The sequence below is a fragment of the Xenopus laevis genome, chromosome 9_10S (genome assembly GCF_017654675.1).
Source record: "Xenopus laevis strain J_2021 chromosome 9_10S, Xenopus_laevis_v10.1, whole genome shotgun sequence".
In the NCBI taxonomy this organism is placed as follows: domain Eukaryota; kingdom Metazoa; phylum Chordata; class Amphibia; order Anura; family Pipidae; genus Xenopus; species Xenopus laevis.
Genome location: NC_054388.1, coordinates 8,396,142 through 8,420,965, shown reverse-complemented (window position 1 = coordinate 8,420,965; position 24,824 = coordinate 8,396,142). Strand labels below are relative to the sequence as shown.

At 42.8% G+C, this 24,824-nt stretch overlaps 1 protein-coding gene across 2 annotated transcripts in view; it reads right to left on the bottom strand.

The window, feature by feature from the left end:
- eya2.S (EYA transcriptional coactivator and phosphatase 2 S homeolog) overlaps nucleotides 1–24,824 on the bottom strand; it is a 121,483-nt gene that overhangs the window by 63,175 nt on the left and 33,484 nt on the right. The window contains exons 1-3 of one of the 2 annotated variants that reach the window (XM_018238153.2): nucleotides 15,008–15,352; nucleotides 3,099–3,217; nucleotides 778–822 (exon numbers count right to left, since the gene is read on the bottom strand). In XM_018238153.2, the coding sequence (XP_018093642.1) occupies nucleotides 778–822; nucleotides 3,099–3,207 (154 nt within the window). In that variant the 5' untranslated portion in view covers nucleotides 3,208–3,217; nucleotides 15,008–15,352. Of the gene's footprint in view, nucleotides 1–777; nucleotides 823–3,098; nucleotides 3,218–15,007; nucleotides 15,353–24,824 lie in introns of those variants that run through there. The other variant, XM_018238152.2, reaches the window with a different exon arrangement.

Sequence of the window (24,824 nt, the reverse complement as noted above, 5' to 3'; positions counted from 1 at the left end):
TGTGTAGGGCAAAATAAAATTTTTATTGGCTGATTTGAAGGTTTTCTAGGCATTTGTAGTGCAGATACGTGTTCCTCCATTGAAATTTGAATTTCGCGCCGTATGCAAATTAGCCTTCGCTAGCGCAACTTCGCTTTATATAGCGAAACAACACTAGCGCAACTCCGCAACCTTTCGCTACCCCTGTGCGCAACTTCGCATTTTAGTGAATTTGCGTAGCGCTGGCGAAAATTCGCCTGGCGAAGTGCGGCGAAGTGCGGCGAAGAGCGGCGAAGTTGCGCCTGGCGCAACTTAGATTCTTAGTGAATTTGCCCCTAAATGTTAGAGATTATTTTACGTGGCTTTTCCCTAGAATGAATGGTATGAGGTATAGATCATGCACTGCAGTTCATAACTGGACGACACTGGAGCATTGGACTGGCCTGTCAGATTACTAGAGGTTCTCCTATTGGGCCCTAGTGGGTCCCAGCCATGTTAAATTCCCATCAGCCTCGTATTTCCACCATAGGTCTTCAAGGCATCTATTTCATTCTACAGTGTTTCCAGAGTAGCCCATCAATGTCAGGTTCTCTAGTTGGCCCTAAGAGACTCAGTCGCAGGACACTCATCACCCCTAGTGTTTAGCATGATGGCGCCTTCCATTCCCATGTGCAAAGGTGACCCTATAACTCATTGGCAACTCCCATTAAACACCTTACACGGAAATAGACGTGAACACAACTGATTTGGTTCCAGATCTCCTGGCAATGGCAGCTCTTCCAAGCCAGCAATCCTTACCTGAATGTGGGAAGCTTTCTCTGGAAGAAACTTTCTTCGACTTATCTGGAAAAAGAATAAATTGAAAATTAAACGTTGCCCTTCACTGAAGGAGAAAAGAAAGCAGACGTAATGACTTTTTTCACCTCTTCAAGGTCTCCTTTGCAGTGAGAATATAGGCATATAACCCGGTTTCCGTATGATGGTCACTGTAGGAATGATAAATGTACCTGACACTGGAGGAGGGGACTGGGCTAAATCTATCCAACACTATAGATTTTAAATGGTAGCATGGATAGTTTGCCAATCTCTATACTGTGGTCTTAGATTTATATTTAATTTTGGCCAGGGCCGGAACTAGGGGTAGGCAGAAGAGGCACGTGCCTAGGGCACAAGGTGCGGCACTGGGCACGTACATCTTGCCTGCATACCCCTAGTCCTGCCCACTCTAATCTGGTGTGTTGGCAGCTGGTTGCCAAGGACCCCAACCCTGATTCTGGCTTATCCTTTCATCTCAGCAAATATCCCCTCCATTCAACCTTTACATATCTAAGGAGATATGTCACAAAGCACTCTTGCCTAACCTGTACATTCCTGGCACCGTTTGGTCCCAATACTGAATTCCTAGGACACCCTATGGCACCCCTGTCAACCTGTCACCAATTAAGTGCAACTGTCACCCCTAAGTGGCATAATGGTGAAAAGCTGTGTGCTGTGGTTCTACAGGAGCCAGACTCTTACATATTCACAGCAGTCCAAGAACATTTCTGCGTATTGCCCCAGAAAACGCTCCCTAATATTAACAACAGGATATAATGGCTTAAACAGTTCGGCGTCTTTTGCTAGCGATGTACTAATAAGGGAGAGAGACGGCAATTAAACAACAGCCCGAGGAGAACTCGTTTGGTTGAGGCTTTTGCCAGTAATTGTTTAAACAGATTTTAGCCTCTTCTGCATGAACAGTTTAACCGTATGGTTTGCCATGGGCCATGGTCTTCTCATTTTCTCATTATCCCGTGCCAGACAAGATGCATTCAATCACTTAAGGCCCCAAGGGCATAGAGGGCACAAAATCAATGCATATGGAACAAAGGGGCAAATTCACTAAGATGCGAAGTTGCGCCAGGCGCAACTTCGCCGCACTTCGCCAGGCGTAGTTTCGCCAGGGCTCCGCAAATTTACTAAAATCCGAAGTTGCGCACAGGGGTAGCGTAAGGTTGCGAAGTTGCGCTAGCGTTGATTCGCTATATAAAGCGAAGTTACGCTAGCGAAGGCTAATTTGCATACGGCGCGAAATTCAAATTTCAATGGAGGAACACGTATCTGCACTACAAATGCCCAGAAAATCTTCAAATCAGCAAATAAAATTTTATTTTGCCCTACACATGTGCCCACTGTCTAGGTAAGTTGCCATGAGTCAGGAAATGTAGGGGGGAGGAAGGGGAGCCCCAAAAATTTTTCGATCTTTTTCAGCCTATCAGCCATCATGTAGAAAACACGCCAGCGTTTTTTTGGGACTTAGAAAAAAAAATTGACTTTTTTTTAAACAATCCCTATCTACTCTATTGCGCTTCGCCAGGTCTGAGGTGGCGAAGGAAGTCTAGCGTAAAAGGTAGCGTTCAGTACACTGCGCAAGTTAGTGAATTTGGTAGTTTCGTCGCTACCGAAACTTCGCCTGGCGTAAGGTTGCGAAGTAACACTGAAATTGCGCAGTAGCGAAAATGACAAACGCTAGCGAATTAACGCTAGCGTTCGGCGCTTCACGGCTTAGTGAATTTGCCCCATAGTATCCAGGTTTAGCTGAATTCTGTATATAAAACCAATGGCGTGCCAATGTCATATCAGTGGGCTTAGTAAAGACTGCAAAGACTGGGCCTGTGTATGGGGCAACAAGCATTGCCTGGGGTTATAAGCTTGATCACAGCCAGGGCAGTCACTTCAAGGGGTTGTATATGTGGAGTGGCTGTGACATCAGGGGCCGGGTAAATCTAGGAGAATCCTGCCTGGTTTCCTAATTAGGAAAACCAGCCAGGTAGTTTTGACCCAGGCAGCCCTTCTGAAAACCCGGGCTGTCAAAACCAAACAGGTGGCAACCCAAAAAACCACAGATAATAAAAAAATGAAGACCGATTGCCAACCTGCTGTACATCATTCCAAAACTCTAAATTTAAAGGTGAACAACCCTTTAAGCTATTATTTGTTCTAGGACCAATTCTCAGGACCATGAGCTCTGAATGATGGGCTCTTGCACCTTAGTACCCTGTATCAGCACCCTCATTGCTGATCTGCTCCTGGGCAACAACAAGGCATCACTAAACCAAGACCAGACCATGAATTCCTACCTGCTATGTCATCAGGAGACTCGGGGAGACTGTCGGAAAGGTCGAACTTGAGATCCTCAGAAGACCCACTGCTTACAGACAGGCTCTGTGATATCAATAGATCTATCATTTCCTTGTGCCTAGAACAAGACAAAAGAAATATAATGAATTCGGCTTTTCTGCAGGATTAATGCCTTTACCATCCTCCCCTCCCCGAAAGTATAAATATTAAAACAGATTAGCCAAACCTCACTCTCTATTCAAATTTCTCTTAATAACATTTAAAGTTTCTCCACCTAAGAGAACGGTGCATTGAAATGAGAGCCGGTTCCCTTGGAGACAGAACATCTTCAGTTCATTTCCATCAGAAATCGAGAAAAAAACACGAAAAGCAACGTCCCAGCAGCATTTTAATGGAATAGAACAGGTGAAGAGATAGAGGTCAGCGCACCTTCATTTTGCTTGATGGAATGAGTATTTGTATATTGATTTTACAGTGATACAGGCCTGGCTTGCAGTTTCAAACTTGTTTTCATGTCAATGCCTCTCTTGAAGACTATGGGGCCCATTTACTTAGCTCGAGTGAAGGAATAGAGGAAAAAAACGTCGAATTTCGAATGTTTTTTTTGGCTACTTCGATCATCGAATGGGCTACTTCGACCTTGACTTCGACCTTCGAAACGAACAATTCGAACTAAAAATCGTTCGACTATTCGACCATTTGATAGTCGAAGCACTGTCTCTTTAAGAAAAAACTTCGACCCCGTAGTTCGCCACCTAAAAGCTACCGAAGGTCCCCATAGGCTTTCTAAGCTTTTTTTGGTCGAATAAAAATCGTTTTCGAAGGTTTTAATAGTTTAATAGATCGAACGATTTTTCGTTTGATCGTTTGATCGAACGGATATCGCTAAATCCTTCGACTTCGATATTCAGACATTCATTTTTATCTTCAGACATTGGTTAAAAACAAAAGTGCCGTTTTTGCATCTATTGCTATGTGCATCATTGCAGTACAGGTATTGGATCCGTTATCTGGAAACCCATAGTCCAGACATTAGACTTTAGCAACCAGATTGTTGAAACTTCAAATTGAAGAGCTGCTGAATAAAAAGCTAAATAACTCAAAAACCGCAAATAATAAAAAATAAAAACCAATTGCAAATTGTCTCAGAATATCCCTCTCTATATCATACAAAAAGTTAACGCTAAGGTGTACAACCCCTTTAAAGAAAGATCCATTATCCGGAAAACCCCAAATCCCAAGTATTCTGGTTAACAGCATACCTGTACCTTAAGGGCAGAGACACACACACGGTCAGATTCGGGGAGATTAGTCGCCCAGCGACAAATCTCCTTTTCTTCGAGACGACTAATCTCCCCGAACTGCCTTCCCGCCGGCTAGAATGTAAATCGCCGGGCTTTGTTTTCCGAAGTCGCCTCACCAGGAAACTTTGGGCAACTTCGGATTGCCATCCTCCCGATGATTTTCATTCTAGCCGCCGGGATAGCAGGGGAAGGCAGTTCTGAGAGATTAGTCGAAGAAAAGGAGATTTGCCCCGAATCTGACCGCGTGTCTCTGCGCTAAATAGGCAGCAAACGGGGTAAAAATATTCTATTCTTCTTTGATCAGTTCTAATATTATTGGCACAAAAGGCATTTTTCTCTAAATATTCACTCGCATAGGATTCTGACGACCGCACCAAGCTATTTAATGTGATAATCCCAAAACCTGAAAGATTATTCAACCCAATATTCCCCCCTTCTTCCTGTCGTAGTCCACCATAAATAATGTTGGAAATAACTTTATCCTTATTCCTTGTAATTATGACCTAATACAATACAAATGAGAAACAAAATACGATGCCCTCTACCCGCCGAGAGGTTTATTTAATAGATAACATGGACAAATCTGCACTTGATTAGTAGGGAACAGAACAAGAACTTCAGGAGGACTTGGCCTAGAGGTGGGGCGGTGGTGATGGATGCCGAGTGTAGGGCAGTGGGCTAGTGGGCTAGTGGGCTAGTGCAGCCTGTAGCATTTGTTAAGCCTTTCGTCACCCTGATTCCCCCCCAGGGGCAGAAGCGTTTAGGGAGAAGCATGACTGCTTTTAAAGCAATGTTCCAGATCGGTGTCAGGGAGCGGAACCCAAGAGATGACAGCTGGAGCTGAGGAGGGGGGACTTCAAAGGCAGTCTGTGTTGGAAATGGATTAAAAGCATATGAATCGGGTAAGTCAGTGGCTCCATGGACTACCTTAGCCAAAAAGACCCGTCGACCCTCCCCTTAACTCCGAGCAGGACATGTCACTCAATATGGATAAACATCTGTCTGGCCAATTAAACAATCTCCGCAGAGGGAAATCATTTATATATTTAATGCGAGGATCTGCAATCTAGGGCTTCTCAGCTTTGGCTTTCTATACTGAAAAATGTCCATCGCGCAAGAGATTTCTGATCATACATTGGCGATTTTCTTTGCATTCGTAACTTCATATTAATCAGAATAGGAAGCTCCCCCTATTAACTTGCAGTGAGTTCATTAGAAAACACAGCAGCACAACAGCTGAAGCAAAGCTATAAAGTTATGATCACAAAGAAAATGTTCATTTCTGTATAATAAGGGATAATGTACCCCCTACTGTAAATGATAAGGATATTAGAAATCACTGAGGGGTTCTGTGACCATATAAAGGCACAAGGCTGCAGGCTGAGTTATACAGGGAACTCTGAGTATCACTCATGTATTATAAGGGATAATGTACCCCCTACTGTAAACGATAAGGATATTAGAAGTCACTGAGGGGTTGTTCTGTGACCATATAAAGGCACAAGGCTGCAGGCTGAGTTATACAGGGAACTCTGAGTATCACTTATGTATTATAAGGGATAATGTACCCCCTACTGTAAATGATAAGGATATTAGAAGTCACTGAGGGGTTGTTCTGTGACCATATAAAGGCACAAGGCTGCAGGCTGAGTTATACAGGGAACTCTGAGTATCACTCATGTATTATAAGGGATAATGTACCCCCTACTGTAAATGATAAGGATATTAGAAGTTACTGAGCTGTTCTGTAACCATATAAAGGCACAAGGCTGCAGGCTGAGTTATACAGGGAACTCTGAGCATCACTCATGTATTATAAGGGATAATGTACCCCCTACTGTAAATGATAAGGATATTAGAAGTCACTGAGGGGTTGTTCTGTGACCATATAAAGGCACAAGGCTGCAGGCTGAGTTATACAGCAAACTCTGAGTATCACTCATGTATTATAAGGGATAATGTACCCCCTACTGTAAATGATAAGGATATTAGAAGTCACTGAGGGGTTGTTCTGTGACCATATAAAGACACAAGGCTGCAGGCTGAGTTGTACAGGGAACTCTGAGTATCACTCATGTATTATAAGGGATAATGTACCTCCTACTGTAAATGATAAGGATATTAGAAGTCACTGAGGGGTTGTTCTGTGACCATATAAAGGCACAAGGCTGCAGGCTGAGTTATACAGGGAACTCTGAGTATCACTCATATAAGGGATAATGTACCCCCTATTGTATATTGTAATGTAGAAGTCACAGAGGAATTATATGATCATGTATAAACAGGTCATGCAATGCCCAGGTGACTTACAGTATTCTCATATTTTACATTAGGATGCACATTATGTTTTACAATACCCCAGTTTCATCACAAAAATGTCCAAATTTAATGAATGACTTCACTAAACAGCCATAAATAAGCCTCTGTCTGACACGTAATTGGAGGCTCTTGAGTATTCCATTATATATAAAGTGCCAGCAAATCACACACCACTTTACAATAACATTATAACAAACATCATCGCTCATTAAATCTCCGATCCTAAATTTCCAGCCAGGATCAGTTAGAATGTCATTCTCAGCACAGACTATGAGCCCACTCACAAGCCCGGTGTCCCTGGTGAGCAGAAATGTGCAGCGCAGCGTGAATCCATTTGAATGTTATGAATCCCAATGATTTGTATGAAATTTAAATTTAAGTGAAAAATGCCGTTGTTCCTCCCTACTCTCCGTATCTACTGAATGGTCGCTGAATATTGGTGAATATTATGAGCACTTGCACAGCTAGAATATGCTGAGCCCCAAAGTCATTTTAGGGTCACCCTAACCTTTGGGGAATAAGACAATTACTATAAACAAATATTGATCTTATAAGTCAGTGTCTCCAATAACAATTGGGCCCCCCGACAGCCGCAGGGTCTGCTTCCCATATAGTTACACCCTTGGTAATAACAAAGAATTATGGATCAACTTTTAGGGATCCAGTGGCTGTCGATGACTAGTTTCACAGACGCAAGCGATTCTCGGATTCTAACGTTATCTGGAAATTAGATTTTCTCTCATTAAATAAAGTAGCAGAAAAGGCAGCCCCGTGCAGGGAATGAGAGAAAAAAGCCATTTAGTGCAGAGCAGAATAAAAGCCGGGAGATACCATCAGGGGAGAGATGGCAGATCGAGATAAGATTGACTCAACTTGCCCAGGGGCCGGAGAAGAAGAATAACAGAGGCCACTTTGCTTCTTTCTTTCAGACCTTGACTCCTGGTATATAAAGAATCTAAGTTTTTATATGGCACATTGGAAAATTTCAAGCATTTTGCCACCTCCATAATAGTTATTGCCTGGACCCTGCTGGTGCCCTTTTGGGTTGTACAGATATGAAAAGCACCTCCTATAAATTCACATATCTCACCCACTTCTCCAGCATTCTATTTGTGTGTCGCATCCGTTTGTATGTTCTAGGATATCTGAATCCCCATTGTAAGCAGCAGTCCTGTCCTGCTTTATGGCAGCTGAGATTCTAGCTATCTGTATAACAGAGCATTCTGTCCCAGTGGCTGCACAGATCCTATCTGATCCCCATTGTAAGCAGCAGTCCTGTCCTGCTTTATGGCTGAGATTCTAGCTATCTGTATAACAGAACATTCTGTCCCAGTGGCTGCACAGATCCTATCTGATCCCCATTGTAAGCAGCAGTCCTGTCCTGCTTTATGGCAGATGAGATTCTAGCTATCTGTATAACAGAACATTCTGTCCCAGTGGCTGCACAGATCCTATCTGATCCCCATTGTAAGCAGCAGTCCTGTCCTGCTTTATGGCAGCTGAGATTCTAGCTATCTGTATAACAGAACATTCTGTCCCAGTGGCTGCACAGATCCTATCTGATCCCCATTGTAAGCAGCAGTCCTGTCCTGCTTTATGGCAGCTGAGATTCTAGCTATCTGTATAACAGAACATTCTGTCCCAGTGGCTGCACAGATCCTATCTGATCCCCATTGTAAGCAGCAGTCCTGTCCTGCTTTATGGCAGCTGAGATTCTAGCTATCTGTATAACAGAACATTCTGTCCCAGTGGCTGCACAGATCCTCTCTGATCCCCATTGTAAGCAGCAGTCCTGCCCTGCTTTATGGCAGCTGAGATTCTAGCTATCTGTATAACAGAACATAACACTAAATAATTACATTGAAAGTTGTAAAAAAAGAGAACAAAATTAGCACTATCACACAAACTTATATAACAAAAAGATATCACGCTATTCATCTGCATTGGTTTAATATTCCCCCTTTGTATGTTTTCCTGTTGAGGCCAGCAGAAAGGGTTAACCTATTTGCAGGGTTTTCCCCACGCAACACACGAGGAACGTATTCCAATATGTTTTTTGGAATAATTCTAGCAACAAGCAATTTGGGTTTGTTCCAAACAATCTATAGCCAGACCTGAAATCAGGAAATGGAAGGAGACGTTGCCTTCCTGGATTATATCAATGACTTCGGAGCCTTTTCCTCGCCGGTTGGAGGACTGTCTGAGGCCGTTCGCTGTTGCGAGGGCTGCGATTTATTGATGAGAATCATGCGTTTCGGATATTTCAAATGGTTTCTAAATCTTGAACCCGCGGAGACTTGCGCTGCTCTGATGAGTTAAAGTCATACAGGGGAAATCTGTCTGATTGACTACAAACTGGGCCAGACACGAGAAAACAGGCGGACGGGGGGGTGAAATGTTAACCAGGAAAATACATGAAGCTGTTTTTAATATGGAGATACGTCTGGCACAATGTACAATTCCACTGGGCCTTTATTCTGGAACATTGCAATTAACTGTAGGATACAGACCACCAAATACGTACATGTGCGCTTGGGTGTTATTTTAAACACGGCGTCTGGGTTTTTACTTGGTTTGAAAACAGATCGGTTTAAAGGGGCTGTTGTTTCCAACTACAAATCCCAGTAGTCAGTGTACAAAGATTTATCTTGCAACCAAACGCTTATTAGTCCAACAATGATTCAACTATTTCTGTGCTGAGTGCATATGGACAACTCGATAGGCCAGCCAGGCATGACATCAAACAAGTGATTGGCTGATGAAGCTTAGTGCAGACAACCAATCACAGTAAAGGCCCCCATACACGGGCCTATAAAATCTGCCGAAGACCAAGTCTGCAGCTTATTGGCCCGTGTGTGGGGCCATCCGACGGACTTCCCTGACCGATATTTGGCCGAAAATCGGGCAGATCTCAATTGGGCAGGTTAAAAAATCCCGTTGGATCGCGGCTGCATCTTTGCGTTGATGTGGTCCCGTGATCTGACCGCCCGTATCGGATGCATTATAATCCGATCAATGTGGGCATATCGGGGAGAGATCCACTAGTTTGTCGACATACGACATACGAGCGGATCTGTACATCTATGGCCACCTTACAACTAGGGCCACTCCTGCCATGAAGCAAAGTAAGAACCTTGCCTCAGATGGCGTGAGCAAAAAGCCTCCTCTAGTAACTTTAAGAGCTGAATTTCAGGGTTTTAACCAGGAAATTTAGCTCCACTTGTGCAGTCAGGGGCGCTGCACCAATGAGGCCAATCAGGCGGCAGAACAGGGGTGACAAAATGTCAACAAAACGTCAAAAAAACAGGAATTCAGCGTTAGTAGTGTGAGACAGCTAAATTGTGCTCTGCACTAAGCTACAATCAGCCAATAACTTGTTTGATATTATGCCTGGCTGGCCTATCGATTTGTCCATATGTACTCAGCACAGAAATAGTCGTATCATTGTTGGACGAATTGCACTCTCCGCACTAGTGTTGTGTTGTGGTAATGTAAGTGGGATGGGGGGCAGCATTGCAGGAGCCGCCTCAGAAACACCCCTGAGCTCAGTGAGAGATATTGCGCTCATTGCCCTAGCGATGCGGCCCCCCTTTGACCCACTCCGACACTGACGTTTTAAGCACGGAGCGGGATGCGGCAGCAGCCCCAGGATCTCCCCTAAATAAGCCTTATTGGATGAGTCCTAACAGTATACAGGGTCAGACTGGGGCGCCCACCGGGGCTGCTGTCTCTGGCCCACCACCACCTGTGGGCCCCCCACTCCAGATGCAAAGTTCCCTCTGGCCCCCCTCCACGAGCCGCAACCCCCCCGCACGCCTACCTCCTTTTTATTTCTGTCGCAACTCGGGCCCGGGAGGGAGGTTCGAAGCCGCTTCCAACTTTAGCGCAAGGACCAGGCCTGGGCCGGTGGGGCCCACCAGGTTTTTTCCACAACACTGACAGTATTGAATAGCCACCCCTCCAAAACTTTGCAATCTATCATCAAAATATTTTTTTTTTACGATTTATAACTTAGACTTTCTGTTTCTATGCTTTGTAATAATAATATATTAAAAATCCACCATTAATTAATATTTTGGTCTAACAATGCGCGGCCAATCAGAGAACCCTCCTTAACCCATAGCAACCAATCAGATCATATTGTTTGTGAGCATTTAACTGAACTAGATCAGGATACAAACTGCTGGCGGGTTGCTATGGGTTACAAGACAAGAGCAAACGTGTCCTTGTGCAACACGATCTCTCTGCCCATTCCTGAGCTGCGGAATCACTCTGACCAAAATAATCCCCTCCATAGTTTCCAGGAAGTCCCCGTGGCCCCAGGACACAGAGTCCATCAATCGTGTACGTTACATCTTGTTCTGCTCACACTGAGCCTTCGTACGACTAACTCAATTTGTCAGCCCCCCACGGCCAAACAAGACCCAAAGAAATGCCGGCGAGGTCCTCTCACTCCAAACCCCACTGAACTGAAAGATGTTTTGCACAAGAAACATCTCATCCGACTTCTGCCCCCGTTCTACTCGAGAGGTAACACTGCGCCAAAACGCGTTCGACCGGGGGTGAACAAATGTTTTATAAGAGATTTCTTTTCTAATGATTTATAGATTCTAATTCCATCACTGGTCTGCGATTTCATTGGGCACTGAGAGATTGATGAATTTTTATCAGTCACTGTGTTTTGTTTGATCAGGCAAAGAAAATGAGCATCTCTGTTCTATCACTGGGGGAGAAAATAGCACCTGCCTCAAATGCTGTATTTATCTCTAAAAAGGATGTAATTATGATTATATTCATCCTCAAGATCAGGCTCTGTGCAGCCACTGGGACAGAATGCTCTGTTATACAGATAGCTAGAATCTCAGCTGCCATAAAGCAGGACAGGACTGCTGCTTACAATGGGGATCAGATAGGATCTGTGCAGCCACTGGGACAGAATGTTCTGTTATACAGATAGCTAGAATCTCAGCTGCCATAAAGCAGGACAGGACTGCTGCTAACAATGGGGATCAGATAGGATCTGTGCAGCCACTGGGACAGAATGTTCTGTTATACAGATAGCTGGAATATCAGCCATAAAGCAGGACAGGACTGCTGCTTACAATGGGGATCAGATAGGATCTGTGCAGCCACTGGGACAGAATGCTCTGTTATACAGATAGCTAGAATCTCAGCCATAAAGCAGGACAGGACTGCTGCTTACAATGGGGATCAGATAGGATCTGTGCAGCCACTGGGACAGAATGTTCTGTTATACAGATAGCTGGAATATCAGCCATAAAGCAGGACAGGACTGCTGCTTACAATGGGGATCAGATAGGATCTGTGCAGCCACTGGGACAGAATGTTCTGTTATACAGATAGCTGGAATATCAGCCATAAAGCAGGACAGGACTGCTGCTTACAATGGGGATCAGATAGGATCTGTGCAGCCACTGGGACAGAATGTTCTGTTATACAGATAGCTGGAATATCAGCCATAAAGCAGGACAGGACTGCTGCTTACAATGGGGATCAGATAGGATCTGTGCAGCCACTGGGACAGAATGCTGTTATACAGATAGCTAGAATCTCAGTCATAAAGCAGGGCAGGACTGCTGCTTACAATGGGGATCAGATAGGATCTGTGCAGCCACTGGGACAGAATGTTCTGTTATACAGATAGCTGGAATATCAGCCATAAAGCAGGACAGGACTGCTGCTTACAATGGGGATCAGATAGGATCTGTGCAGCCACTGGACAGAATGCTCTGTTATACAGATAGCTAGAATCTCAGCCATAAGCAGGACAGGACTGCTGCTTACAATGGGGATCAGATAGGATCTGTGCAGCCACTGGGACAGAATGTTCTGTTATACAGATAGCTGGAATATCAGCCATAAAGCAGGACAGGACTGCTGCTTACAATGGGGATCAGATAGGATCTGTGCAGCCACTGGGACAGAATGTTCTGTTATACAGATAGCTGGAATATCAGCCATAAAGCAGGACAGGACTGCTGCTTACAATGGGGATCAGATAGGATCTGTGCAGCCACTGGGACAGAATGTTCTGTTATACAGATAGCTGGAATATCAGCCATAAAGCAGGACAGGACTGCTGCTTACAATGGGGATCAGATAGGATCTGTGCAGCCACTGGGACAGAATGCTGTTATACAGATAGCTAGAATCTCAGTCATAAAGCAGGGCAGGACTGCTGCTTACAATGGGGATCAGATAGGATCTGTGCAGCCACTGGGACAGAATGTTCTGTTATACAGATAGCTGGAATATCAGCCATAAAGCAGGACAGGACTGCTGCTTACAATGGGGATCAGATAGGATCTGTGAATCATAAACCTTGGAAGAGGAAGGCAACTATCTGCTGCTACCAACACCTATTTCAGTAGGGATAAAAAAGCAGACCGGTAGTAACCTTTACTACCCTTTTATAAGTTATATGACAATATAGATGCATGGGGACACATCTACAGAAATCATTATCAGTCCCCTATCACCTGTACAAATAAATGATATCCTCCAGGCAAAGCAGACAATAAATATAAATTAAAAGGGGAAATACAACAGAGAAAAACAAAACGCTTATTTTAACCATCCCACTCGTCCCATAATGTTTGTCTCCTTACACTGTCTGTTGTGTACATTCGCCTTAACCTTTCCCTGGCTTACACATTTATTATACATCTGGGAAGCAAATGTTCTCAGTCTATGGCTTCGTATGGATGGGATGCAAAAAAAAAAAAAAAAAATGTCAGCAGAACTATGATAACAAATCATTATTGCTCAAATCCCCAGTCCGTTTGCATAGAAGGATTATCGCTGCCCATACTGCAGTGATTAGAAAGAACATCACCCTTTCCGTTTCAGAGGGGTTTAAAGGTTTAGGAAAGAGAAAGTACTGTGTCTTTTAATAAACCCCTTCAAAACCAGCAGGGAGCCATATAAAAACACTATGGGGTATATTTATCAAAGAGTGAAGTTAATAGTGAAGTTCCGCCACTAGAGTGAAATTCCGCCACTCTCCATTCATTTCTATGGGATTTTTATAGGCGTATTTATCAAAGGGTGAACTTTCACTTTCACCCATTGATAAATACGCCTTTCAAAATCCCATAGAAATGAATTGAGAGCTGCGGAATTTCACTCTTGTGGCGGAACTTCACTCTTTGATGAATTTACCTCAATGACTTTTTTGGAACAAACAAAATATTTCAATATATTTAAAGGGGACTTGTTGTTTGGCAACTGATTAGTATCATTCATGCTAATTAGTTACTGGACACTGGCAGGAGGAATGCAGGTAGTATATGTTTAACTTCAAGGGGGTCCATAAAAATGTATCACATAATAAACCTTAAATACGGGACAAAAATGGGACCTGTTATGCAGAATGTTCTTTCCATAATTTGGATCTTCATACCTTAAATCTACTAGAAAATCATGGAAACATTAAGTAAACCCAAATGGGCTGGTTGGGATCAAGAACAAGTTACTGGTTTATTTTTGCAGAAAGGGAAAGAACTTTTTAAAATCTGGATTAATTGGATAAAATGGAGTTATGGGAGACAGCCTTTCTGTAATTCGGAGCTTTCTGGATAACGGGTTTGCAGATAAAGGGTCTATATATGTAGTAGTAGTTATGCACCGAATTCACTATTTTGGATTTGGCTGAACCCTCAATTCCTTTGCGAAAGATTCGCCTGAATACCGAACCGAATGGGAAAACATTTTCTACTTGTTTTTTGACAAAAAGTTTCCCTCCTTGTCTCTAATTTGCATATGCAAATTAGGATTCGGATTCAGTCCGACAGGCAGAAGGATTCAGAATCCGAATCCTGCTGAAAAAGGTCGACTCCTGGCCGAATCCCGAACCGAATCCTGGATTCGGTGCATCCCTATTTTAAAGATATTACAAAAATTGGATCCATGCTTCTAGATTGTAAGCTCTATGGGTAAGCAGAGAGGTGATGGAAAATGTCTGATCCGTATAAACCATAGAAAGACTTACATATATTTAACAGGAAAAATGTGTTTGATATAAGACGGCTGCGATTATAAACTAATGTGAATACAATTAGCTACAAAGTTGGAGATGATGGAACCAAGCCCAGTTCTCTATCCATCGATAAATCAAGTTAAGCAGGACAGCTTGGTACCCTTTAAAGCTCCCCTACGCTCTAAATAAGACTTTATTTAAAAATATCAACTTGGGGTGCAACTAAGAAGAACCTTAATCCTTCTTCAGCCACTGAAATGCCATGAAACAAAGCCCCCGCCCTTACCTTGTATGTATAACATTGACTTCTCAAGAACGTGGTCCTTGTACAGTTAACTCCCTTTCCAGTGGATCTAATGAAGTGTCTTTCACAGCCAGTTGTCAGTTACTGTCCTCAAGAGTCTCTTATTTCTAGGTAACTAGAGTTCCCTTCTGTCTTTCTCAGCCTCTTAGGACTTCCCCTGTTTGCCTAAAAAGCCACCCTTTCTCTCCCCCTGAAGCACTGACTGACTCAATGGTCACAGAGCACACATGAAGAATTAGAGGTCATTCATTATGGGAGGCAACAGCTGGGAGATGGACCTCCCAAAACTTCCTGCAATTAACAAGTGAAAGAGATTAGAGAGGGAGATACACACAAGGGCATCCCGGCTAAAGGTGGGATTTGGCCTCTCTGGCTGCTCAGATTTCTGGTTGATCAGTTCAAGGTAAGAAGAGGGATGAAACATTCTTTTCTTCGGAATGAACCTTATAGAGAACAAGGGACCCTTTTTCCCTCCCTCTCGCTCTTTTCCAACGGGTGAGTGACCAGATTTGAAAAGAATTAGTAGAAGGAAGACTGCACTTAATTAAAAAAAAAAAAGTAAAGCATTTATAGAGTTTTAAGTGTTTGGGAAAAAACACAGGTAGCAAACAAAAAAGTGCTTGTTCCGGCCGAATCCTTGCGTTGCTGATAAAAAGTATATGGGAAGTTTTCATTGGGCATATACTGTATATATTTCTTCATCCCTTTCCATAAGTGGTGGTTGGAGTTTTTCAGTTCAAGCTCCTTCGTGGAGGTCCAGTCTTGAGTCATTCAGCCATAGTTCCAAAAATGAATATACAGGATATGCCAAATCTTACCCCAAATAACTTTTAAAAGCCCACTCGAGGGTCCTCTCCGATATTTGCCAACTACTGCTTTAAGGTGGCCATACACAGGGAGATCCGCTCGTTTGGCGATGTCGCCAAATGAGTGGATCTCCCCCCGATATGCCTACATTGAAGTGGGCGATACTGGGCAGATCAGATGGTGGGCCCTAGGGCCCAACAATCGGATCAGAATGGAGGTCAAAGGAAAAATGCAGGCCGATTGGCATTTGCCCGACTTTCGGCCAGATATCGATCAGGGATGCTAGTCAGATGGCCCCACACATGGGCCAATAAGCTTTTATCGGCCCGTGTATGGGGGCCTTTACATGGCAAACCAAGAACAAGTCCACATAGATACATGTTCTGGATATAGAAACAATGCAGGTGGGACAAAAACCTTGGTATGCCAAGAACCAGTGCATTATCTATTGAAATCCAAATTTCACCTTGAAAATTTGGTATTTGGGAGCAATGGAAACTCTGCCACAATAAATAGTTGCAGGAAAGTCAACTGTGAGACCCTAACTGGGAAGGTTTTAAGACTTTACAACTGCCGTGTAAAGCAATAAACTACATGAATAAATGTGAATATCTCGTTGACAAACGATCTTTGTTCTTAAAAAATTTGGTGCAAAAAATAAGGGTCAGGGCACGCGCTCAGATTCAGCCAGAGACAAATCTCCTCTTCTTTGGCCGACTTATCTCCCTGAACTGCCTCCCGCCGGCTAGAATGTAAATCGCCGGCGGGATGGCACTCAGAGAGCTTAGTTTTCTGTTTTGCCTCACGAGGAAACTTCGGGCGACTTCGGAAAACGAAGCGCTCCAAGTGCCATCCCCCTGGCGATTTACATTCTAGAGGCAGTTCAAGGAGATTAGTCACCCCGAAGAAGAGGAGACTAATCTCCCCAATCCAAGAGTGTGCCCTGACCCTTAAGGGGTTGCAGAGAAGCCGTATCACTTGATGAGCCAATAAATGAGACCTTTTACCACCGGGAAGTAATTACAGATTCAGGGGGTTGAAAGATAAGGCTATAGAGAGAGAACAGGAGGTACAAAGTGATGGTTATTGGTGGCAGAGGTGCCTGAATATGTCAGCAGGAAACTCTAGTAAAAATGCATTACATGCTCCAAATGGTCAGTGGTGTAAAATGCCCAATGGAGGATGCCATTTAAATATAGCCGGAGCTGCTCGTTTGCAACGGGAGTCTAAACTCTCTAGAATGTGATGTTACAAGTGACAGATGCCAAATGTCCGGCATGCCTGTAGCACATTCCGCTAGCCAATGGAATCTTAACATGGAGTCACCATGGAATAGCTAAATCCTTTCTAATACATTGTCATCAAAGGCATCCGAATTTTATGTGGCGTCTCCCAAGCAATGAAATGTTCTCCAAACTCATAAAGTGGAATATCACTCAGTAGATGTCTGTTGTCGCCCTTTCTCCTGTATTCCGCTTTATTTCCCTATTAATAACATTGGGATTAGCCATAATTTTTACCGGCCAAGCCGTAAAATACCGGCCAGGTGGCAACCCTACCCCTATACCTCCTGTGCCCCTGCAACAACAGTGTTGCTTCCTCTGTAGTTACACCCCTAATACAGATATGGGATCCATTATCCAGAAAGCTCTGAATTACGGGAATGCCTGTCTCCCATAGACTCCATTTTATCCAAATAATCCAAGAAAATGATTTCCTTTTTCTCTGTAATAATAGCTTGTACTTGATCCCAACTTCGATATACCGTATATACTCGAGTATAAGCCGAGTTTTTCAGCCCCCAAAATATGATGAAAAAGCGCAAAAAACGGTCGCCTAAGAATATTCGCCGGCGCCTTAGAATAGTAGCCGGCGCCTAAGAATATTCGCCGGCGCCTTAGAATAGTAGCCGGCGCCTAAGAATATTCGCCGGCACCTTAGAATAGTAGCCGGCGCCTAAGAGTATTCGCCGGCGCCTTAGAATAGTCATCCAAAAACGAGATTGAAGCTTACCAGAAGCTGCTGCATTTCTCACCCTCGGCTTATACTCGAGTCAATAAGCTTTCCCAGTTTTTGGAGGTAAAATTAGGTACCTCGGCTTATACTCGGGACGGCTTATACTCGAGTATATACGGTAATTAATCCTTATTGGAAGCAAAACCAGCCTATTGGGTTTATTTAATATTTACATGATTTTCTAGTAGACATAGTATGAAGATCTAAATGACAGAAAGATCCGTTATCCGGAAACCCCCAGGTCCCAAGCATTCTGGATAACAGGTCCCATACCTGTATAATACGCTATAAAGCTTGTATGCCAAAATCAAATGGGATTTTAATGTAATTAATAAATGAATCAGAAATGCTTCTGAAAAACCTGGTCCTTGCAACCGTTTAAACGAAATCCAAAAAAAAAAGAGCTTTATTCCTAAACGTGGGCGACATAACTGCGATGAATTGCACTGCCAGAGTTTAAATAAACGAATTACAATTTCTTGACAAGTTTCCTCTTTCTGGAAGGAAAATCCAAAGAGCAGGCGCGTTTCTTAAAGGGAAACTATTCAAGGTTCATAGACATGTTCATTTATGTTTCTGTCTATATTCAGTATAATGTTGGCGTATTTGTTTTTTTGTTATTTCCTCAATCCGTCACTGGGTAGCCATAAACTCGAATTGCTCAAAGTTATGACTTTCATGGGGCAAAGTTGAGGAAAACCGGTAGGGCGTTGATTGGGGGTGTTAGAGAGCGGAGCACAGCTTGAGAGGCCTCTATAAATGCATCTAACATGGACCAACTTGCTTATAGACTTAAAACTTATTTTGCACATCTGTCAAAGGCTTCTGTACCTTATTGCCCAGAGGGGGGGGTTGAACCCTGACTACAGATCTCTTAACTCACTACTCCCTTTAAAAGACAGGATTTTTGACTATGGGCCCATGAAGCGTATGCTCATCGTCCAGATGGCGGCCGCTCTGCTTATGAAAAGGTCGAACACACTTCGGACTTCTTTTTTTTTTCTAAATTGAAATTCCAGATTGTTTGCTATTGAACCGGCCCACTTATATTGCTCAGGTTACTCATTGTCTCTTAATGGATTCCGAGCAAGTGAGACCAATTGTTATTTTTAGTTATATAAATCACTAGGAGGCTCCCATTAGCACCAACGCTTACTAGCCAATGAGGACACTCCATTTTGGATTTATTAAATTCTTACTTTTTTTTTTTTTTTAAATTACGGAAAGATCATCTCCCATAGGGGCAAATTCACTAAACGACGAAGCGCCTAACACCAGCGTGAATGAGCTAGCGTAGCGCATTTTCGTTAATTCGCCGATTGACTAACGGACACTAGCGTAAATTCGCTAGTGTTACTTCGCACCCTTACGCCTGGCGAATTTGCGCAACGGACGTAACTACGCAAATTCACTGACGTGCGAATTATTCTGAACGCTACCTTTTACGCCAGACTTTCTTCTCCACCTCAGACCAGGTGAAGTGCAAAAGAGTAGATAGGGATTGCTTCAAAAAAAGTTAAAAAATTTTCTAAGTCCCAAAAACGCTGAGGTTTTTTCATTTTTTATGGGTGATAGGCTGAAAAAGATCAAAAATTTTTTTGGGGCTCCCCTCCTTCCCCCCTACATTTCCTAACTCATGGCACCTTAACTATACAGTGGGCACATGTGTAGGGCAAAATAAACATTTTATTTGCTGTTTTGAAGGTTTCCCAGGCTTGTGTAGTGATGCTACATATTCCTCCATTGTAACTTCAATTTGGCACCGTATGCAAATTAACCATCGCTAGCGTAACTTCGCTTTGCTTGGCGAATTAACGCTAGCGCAACCTTACGCTTCCCCCGAGCGCAACTTCGGATTTTAGTGAATTTGCGTAGCGCTGGCGAAAATACGCCTGACGAAGCCTTAGTGAATGTCCCACATAGACTCTCTTTTATCCAAATAATCCAAAGTTTTAAAAACAATTTCCTTTTTCTCTATAATAATTAAACAGTCGCTTGTACTTGATCCCAACTAAGATATAATTAATCCTTATTGGAGGCAAAACCAGCCTATTGGGTTTATTTAATGTTTACATGAATTTCTAGTAGACTTAAGGTATGAAGATCCAAATTACAGAAAGTTAAACAAAGCACTAGGAGGTTCCCATTAGCACCAACGCTTAGCCAATGAGGACACTCCATTTTGGATTTATTAACCCCCAGAATCCGTCGGGCAATTCTTCCTTTTTTTTTTTTTAAATTGAACGTACACATTTTTTGGGATATTGATTCAAAAGGAAAATATGTCCGATTAGGGGGTTTACGTTCCATTTCATCTCCCTTCAACTGGTTGCAACATAAACTAAATCGGTAAAAGGGAATATTTTTAAGGCTAAAATATTCAGGTCCAATTAATTTTTATCTGGCAAATTTATTGTAAGAAGACTGGTGTCCGAAGGGTTAAGGCAGCTTGGTCCCAGGTCTCCCTTATACTCTCCTTAAATAAACAAACCCGGGATTTGGGATTTTTTTATTATCAATTCAAACATCTCTGCAAGATCAAGGGCTTAATATTTGCTGAGCAGAATAAAGAGTGTGCTATTGAGTGTGAGGTTCAGGACAAGGACTGAGCGCCAGAACAATTCAGGAAGTCGATTTCAGGATGTAAAGTGTCAGAATATGTTACCGTTGGGAGGGGAGCGCAAGCCCCTGCTGGAAAGTGGGGGGTGGAAGGAACTGTAACCTCACTGTACAGCCGTTGCCTTAAGTATTCCGTGTACATTTTTTGGCAAATTAATCACATACAGGAAGGGGATCCGTTATCCGTAATCCAGAAAGCTCCGAATTACGGAAAGGCCATGTCCCACAGACTCCATTCTATCCAAATAATCCAAATTTAAAAAAAAAAAGAATTTCCTTTGTTTCTGTAATAATAAAACAGTCGCTTGTACTTGATCCCAACTAAGATACAATTAATCCGTATTGGTAGCAAAATTGGGGTTATTTAATGTTTATATGATTTTCTAGTAGACTTAACGTATGATGATCCAAATTATGGAAAGAGCCGTCATCCAGAAAGCCCCAGGTCCCGAGCATTCTGGATAACAGGTCCCATACCTGTAATCAAAAACATATAAAGGCAGTTTAATTGGCTGTGATAGTGACCTTAGATTGCAAGCTCCTCTGGGGACTGATGTTTAATATGTCACCATACAGGTACGGGATCTGTCATCTGGAAACCAGTTATACAGAATGCTCTAAATTACAGAAGGGTCATCACCCATAGACTCTCTTTTATCCAAACAATCCAAAGTTTTAAAACTTTTCTCTGTAATTATAAAACAGTCGCTTGTACTTGATCCCAACTAAGATATAATTAATCCTTATTGGAAGCAAAACCAGCCTATTGGGTTTATTTAATGTTTACATGATTTTCTAGTAGACTTAAGGTATGAAGATCCAAATTACGGAAAGAGCCATCATCCAGAAAGCTTCAGGTCCCGAGCATTCTGGATAACAGGTCCCACACCTGTATCCAGAAACACATAAAGGCAGGTTAATCGGCTCCTGATAAAACTATCCCTAGTGCGTGTGACTGTGATGGTGACCTTAGATTGCCGGCTCCTAGGGGGCAAGGACTAATGGACAGTATAATATGTCAGCACTATACAGGTATGGGATCTGTCATCTGGAAACCCGTTATCCAGAAAGCTCCAAAGTATGGAAGGGTCATTCCCCATATACTCCATTTTATCCAAATTTTTAAGAATTATTTCCTTTTTCTGTGTAATAATAAAACAGTAGCTTATACTTGATCCCAACTAAGATATAATTATTCTTTATTGGAAGCAAAACCAGCCTATTGGGTTTATTTCATGTTTATATGATTTTCTAGTAGATTTAAGAGCAGAGATACACGCTCAGATTAGGGGGAGATTAGTCGCCCGGCAACAATTCTCCTATTCTTCGGGCGACTAATCTCCCCAAACTGCCTCCCGCTGGCTAGTATGTAATTCGCCGGGGCGGGATGGCAATCTGTGTGCTTCATTTTCTGAAGTCGCCCGAAATTTCCTCGTGAGGAAAACAAAGCGTTCTGAGTGTCATTCCACCGGCGATTTACATTCTAGCTGGCGGGAGGCGTTCTGGGAGATTAGTCCCCCCGAAGAAGAGGCGATTTATCGCCGGGCAACTAAATATCCCCGAATCATCACGTGTGCCCTTTCCCTAGGGCACGAAGACGCAAATTATGAAAATATTCGTTATACGGAAAACCCCATGTCCTGAGTATTCTGGATAACATGTCCCATACCTGTACTACCTCATATGTCTACTCAGTATCCTGAATATGAGAAATTAGTATTGAAAATGCATAAAAAAAAAAAAAACATTTGCAAAATCATCAAGCTGCGACTTTAAGAGATAAAAGGCAAATTTACATTTTGCACAATTTCGGGATCTCGTCTGGGTTTCCTTTGCATAATAAATAAAAAATCAGACGGTGCATGGAAGCGGATATGTACATTTTCGTGTTTAATTTCTTTGGCAGCCCTGTATGGGATCTGTCTTCTGGAAACCCGTTATCCAGAAAGCTCCAAATTATAGAAGGGTCATCCCCCATAGACTCCATTTTATCCAAATTTTTAAGAATTATTTCCCTTTTCTGCGTAATAATAAATCAGTAGCTTGTAGTTGATCCCAACTAAGATTTAATTAATCCTTATTGGAAGCAAAACCAGCCTATTGGGTTTATTTAATGTTTACATGACTTTCTAGTAGATTTAAGAGCAGAGACACACTTTCAGATTCGGGGAGATTAGTCACCCGGCAACAAATCTCCTATTCTTCAGGGCGACTAATCTCCCCGAACTTTCTCCCGCCGGCTAGAATGTAAATCGCCGGGGCGGGAAGGCAGTTCAGGGGGATTAGTCTCCCTGAAGAAGAGGCGATTTATCGCTGGGCAACTAAATCTCTCTGAATTTTCATGTGTGCCCTTTCCCTAAGGCATAAAGACCCAATTTATGAAAAGATCCGTTATACGGAAAACCCCATGTTCTGAGTATTCTGTATTATTTTATTATTGAAAATGCTTAAAAAAACATTTGCAAAATCAAAAGGCAAATTAAAATTTTGCACAATTTCGGTAACTCGTCTGGTTTTCCTTTGTATAATAAAGAATAAATCAGAGGGTACATGGTAGCTGATATGTACGTTTTCGTGTTGAATTTCTTTGGCGGCCCTGTACAATGTCAGATTTCTGTTTTTTTGTGCGCGTCAAGCTGACATTACACAGGAATCAGTAACTGCCAATGTTTAGAAATGTTTCGTTTGACGTTTGCCGAAGTGAAATCTTAATCGGGTCCCTCACCCACTGTGATCTAAATTTTTCTAATTTCCTCCAACCGGAAAGCTGCTGTTAATGTTAAAGTAGCGAAAAAAAAAATAAAAAAGGGGGGAGGGGAGGGGAGAAAAAAAAAAACCTGGCGAAAATCGATCTTGCTGAAATGTATATTTCTTCCTTCTATCATTCAAGAGCTTTAAGGTTTTCGGTTCACAGTAGAAAAATAAAAGTCCTGCCAGGTATATGGAAGGGAGGAATAATTTTAAGGCAAGTAGTCTCTTTGCTACATCCATATATTATATTATCCCGGCACTAAAAATAAAAGTCAACAAGGAATTTGGTTCCTAAAGCATTACCAAAACAAATCAACTTTGCTTTCACAACAGGAAGGAATTTTGGGTGATAGCCGCCAGTTAGCCATACTCTTAGTGCCAGATCATTTTATGTGTCATCAGTTTTGGCAGTTTCAACTGCCACTTTCTAAAGCGCCAACATATTCTGCAGCGCTGTACACTCAACACACTAAGCGCATACAAGAATGCGACTGATAGTCGATACGAGAGGTAAAGAAGGCCTTGCTCAAAAGAGCTTACAATCTAAAAGGTCTTGGTAGACATTTTAAGAAAACAAAAGAAATAACAAGAGTAAGGCCTTCTTTGGTTCTTGTAACCTGATGCTTTCAAACAGGTGACGGATTCATGGTCGGCAGTGTTGCCAGCCAAGACACTAGATAATAAATTTAACATTTAATGAAATTGCTGGAAAATGTTCACCCCTGGCAAGTGCAGTTATTATTAACATGTATTTATATAGCGCCAACATATTGCGTAGCACTGTAGTTATGCCCCTTATCCACCCAATCACCTAATCCATAAAAAGCAGTTTACCCCTAGCAGCTAGACCCTGGCCCTGTCTGCTCAATCTCCTGCCTCTGATGTTTCTCCCATGTTATTGCTCCTCCTCCCGTGGTTGCTATGGGTTACTAGACCCCAGCAGAGCTAGCCCAGGCCGGTGGGTGCGAAATAAACCAGGTGGGCCCCCGCCAGCCCAGACATGCTCCCCTGATCTGCTGGGGCCCCCTGAAGTTTGGAACCCAGTGGGCCCCCAATGCTCCAGTCCAACCCTGACCTCCGCAATAAAAAGCAGCTTACCTCCTACCAGCTAGACCCTGCCCCTGTCTGCTCAATCTCCTGCCTCTGATGTTTCTCCCATGTCATTGCTCCTCCCCCTGTGGTTGCCATGGGTTACTAGACCCCAGCATAACCAACATCAACTGTATGAATTGCCCACCACCACCTTCAGTGACCCCTATAGCTCTGGCAGACAGGTCCCTATCTTCAAACATCAACTGCCTCTTTAAAAATCAAAGTTACGCGGAGTCCAAATCGGCGGAACAAATCTTTCGTTTGAACCTGAGATCCTATAAACTCAGCTGCTCTGATGAAAATACCATTTTTGAAACAGGCTCCGCTTGCTGAAGATTGGGATTATATAAACTCCGTTTACGAGTTACTGAACTGAAGGCGCATAATCCTTAAGGAAAATGTTCCCGGATCGGCGTATTTTTATGAGCCATTTATACGATCTTATCTGCGGCTTTTGCTATGGCATAGAGACATCTTGAAGCTCCGTTCAAATTCCTCGCTGACATTTATTTAT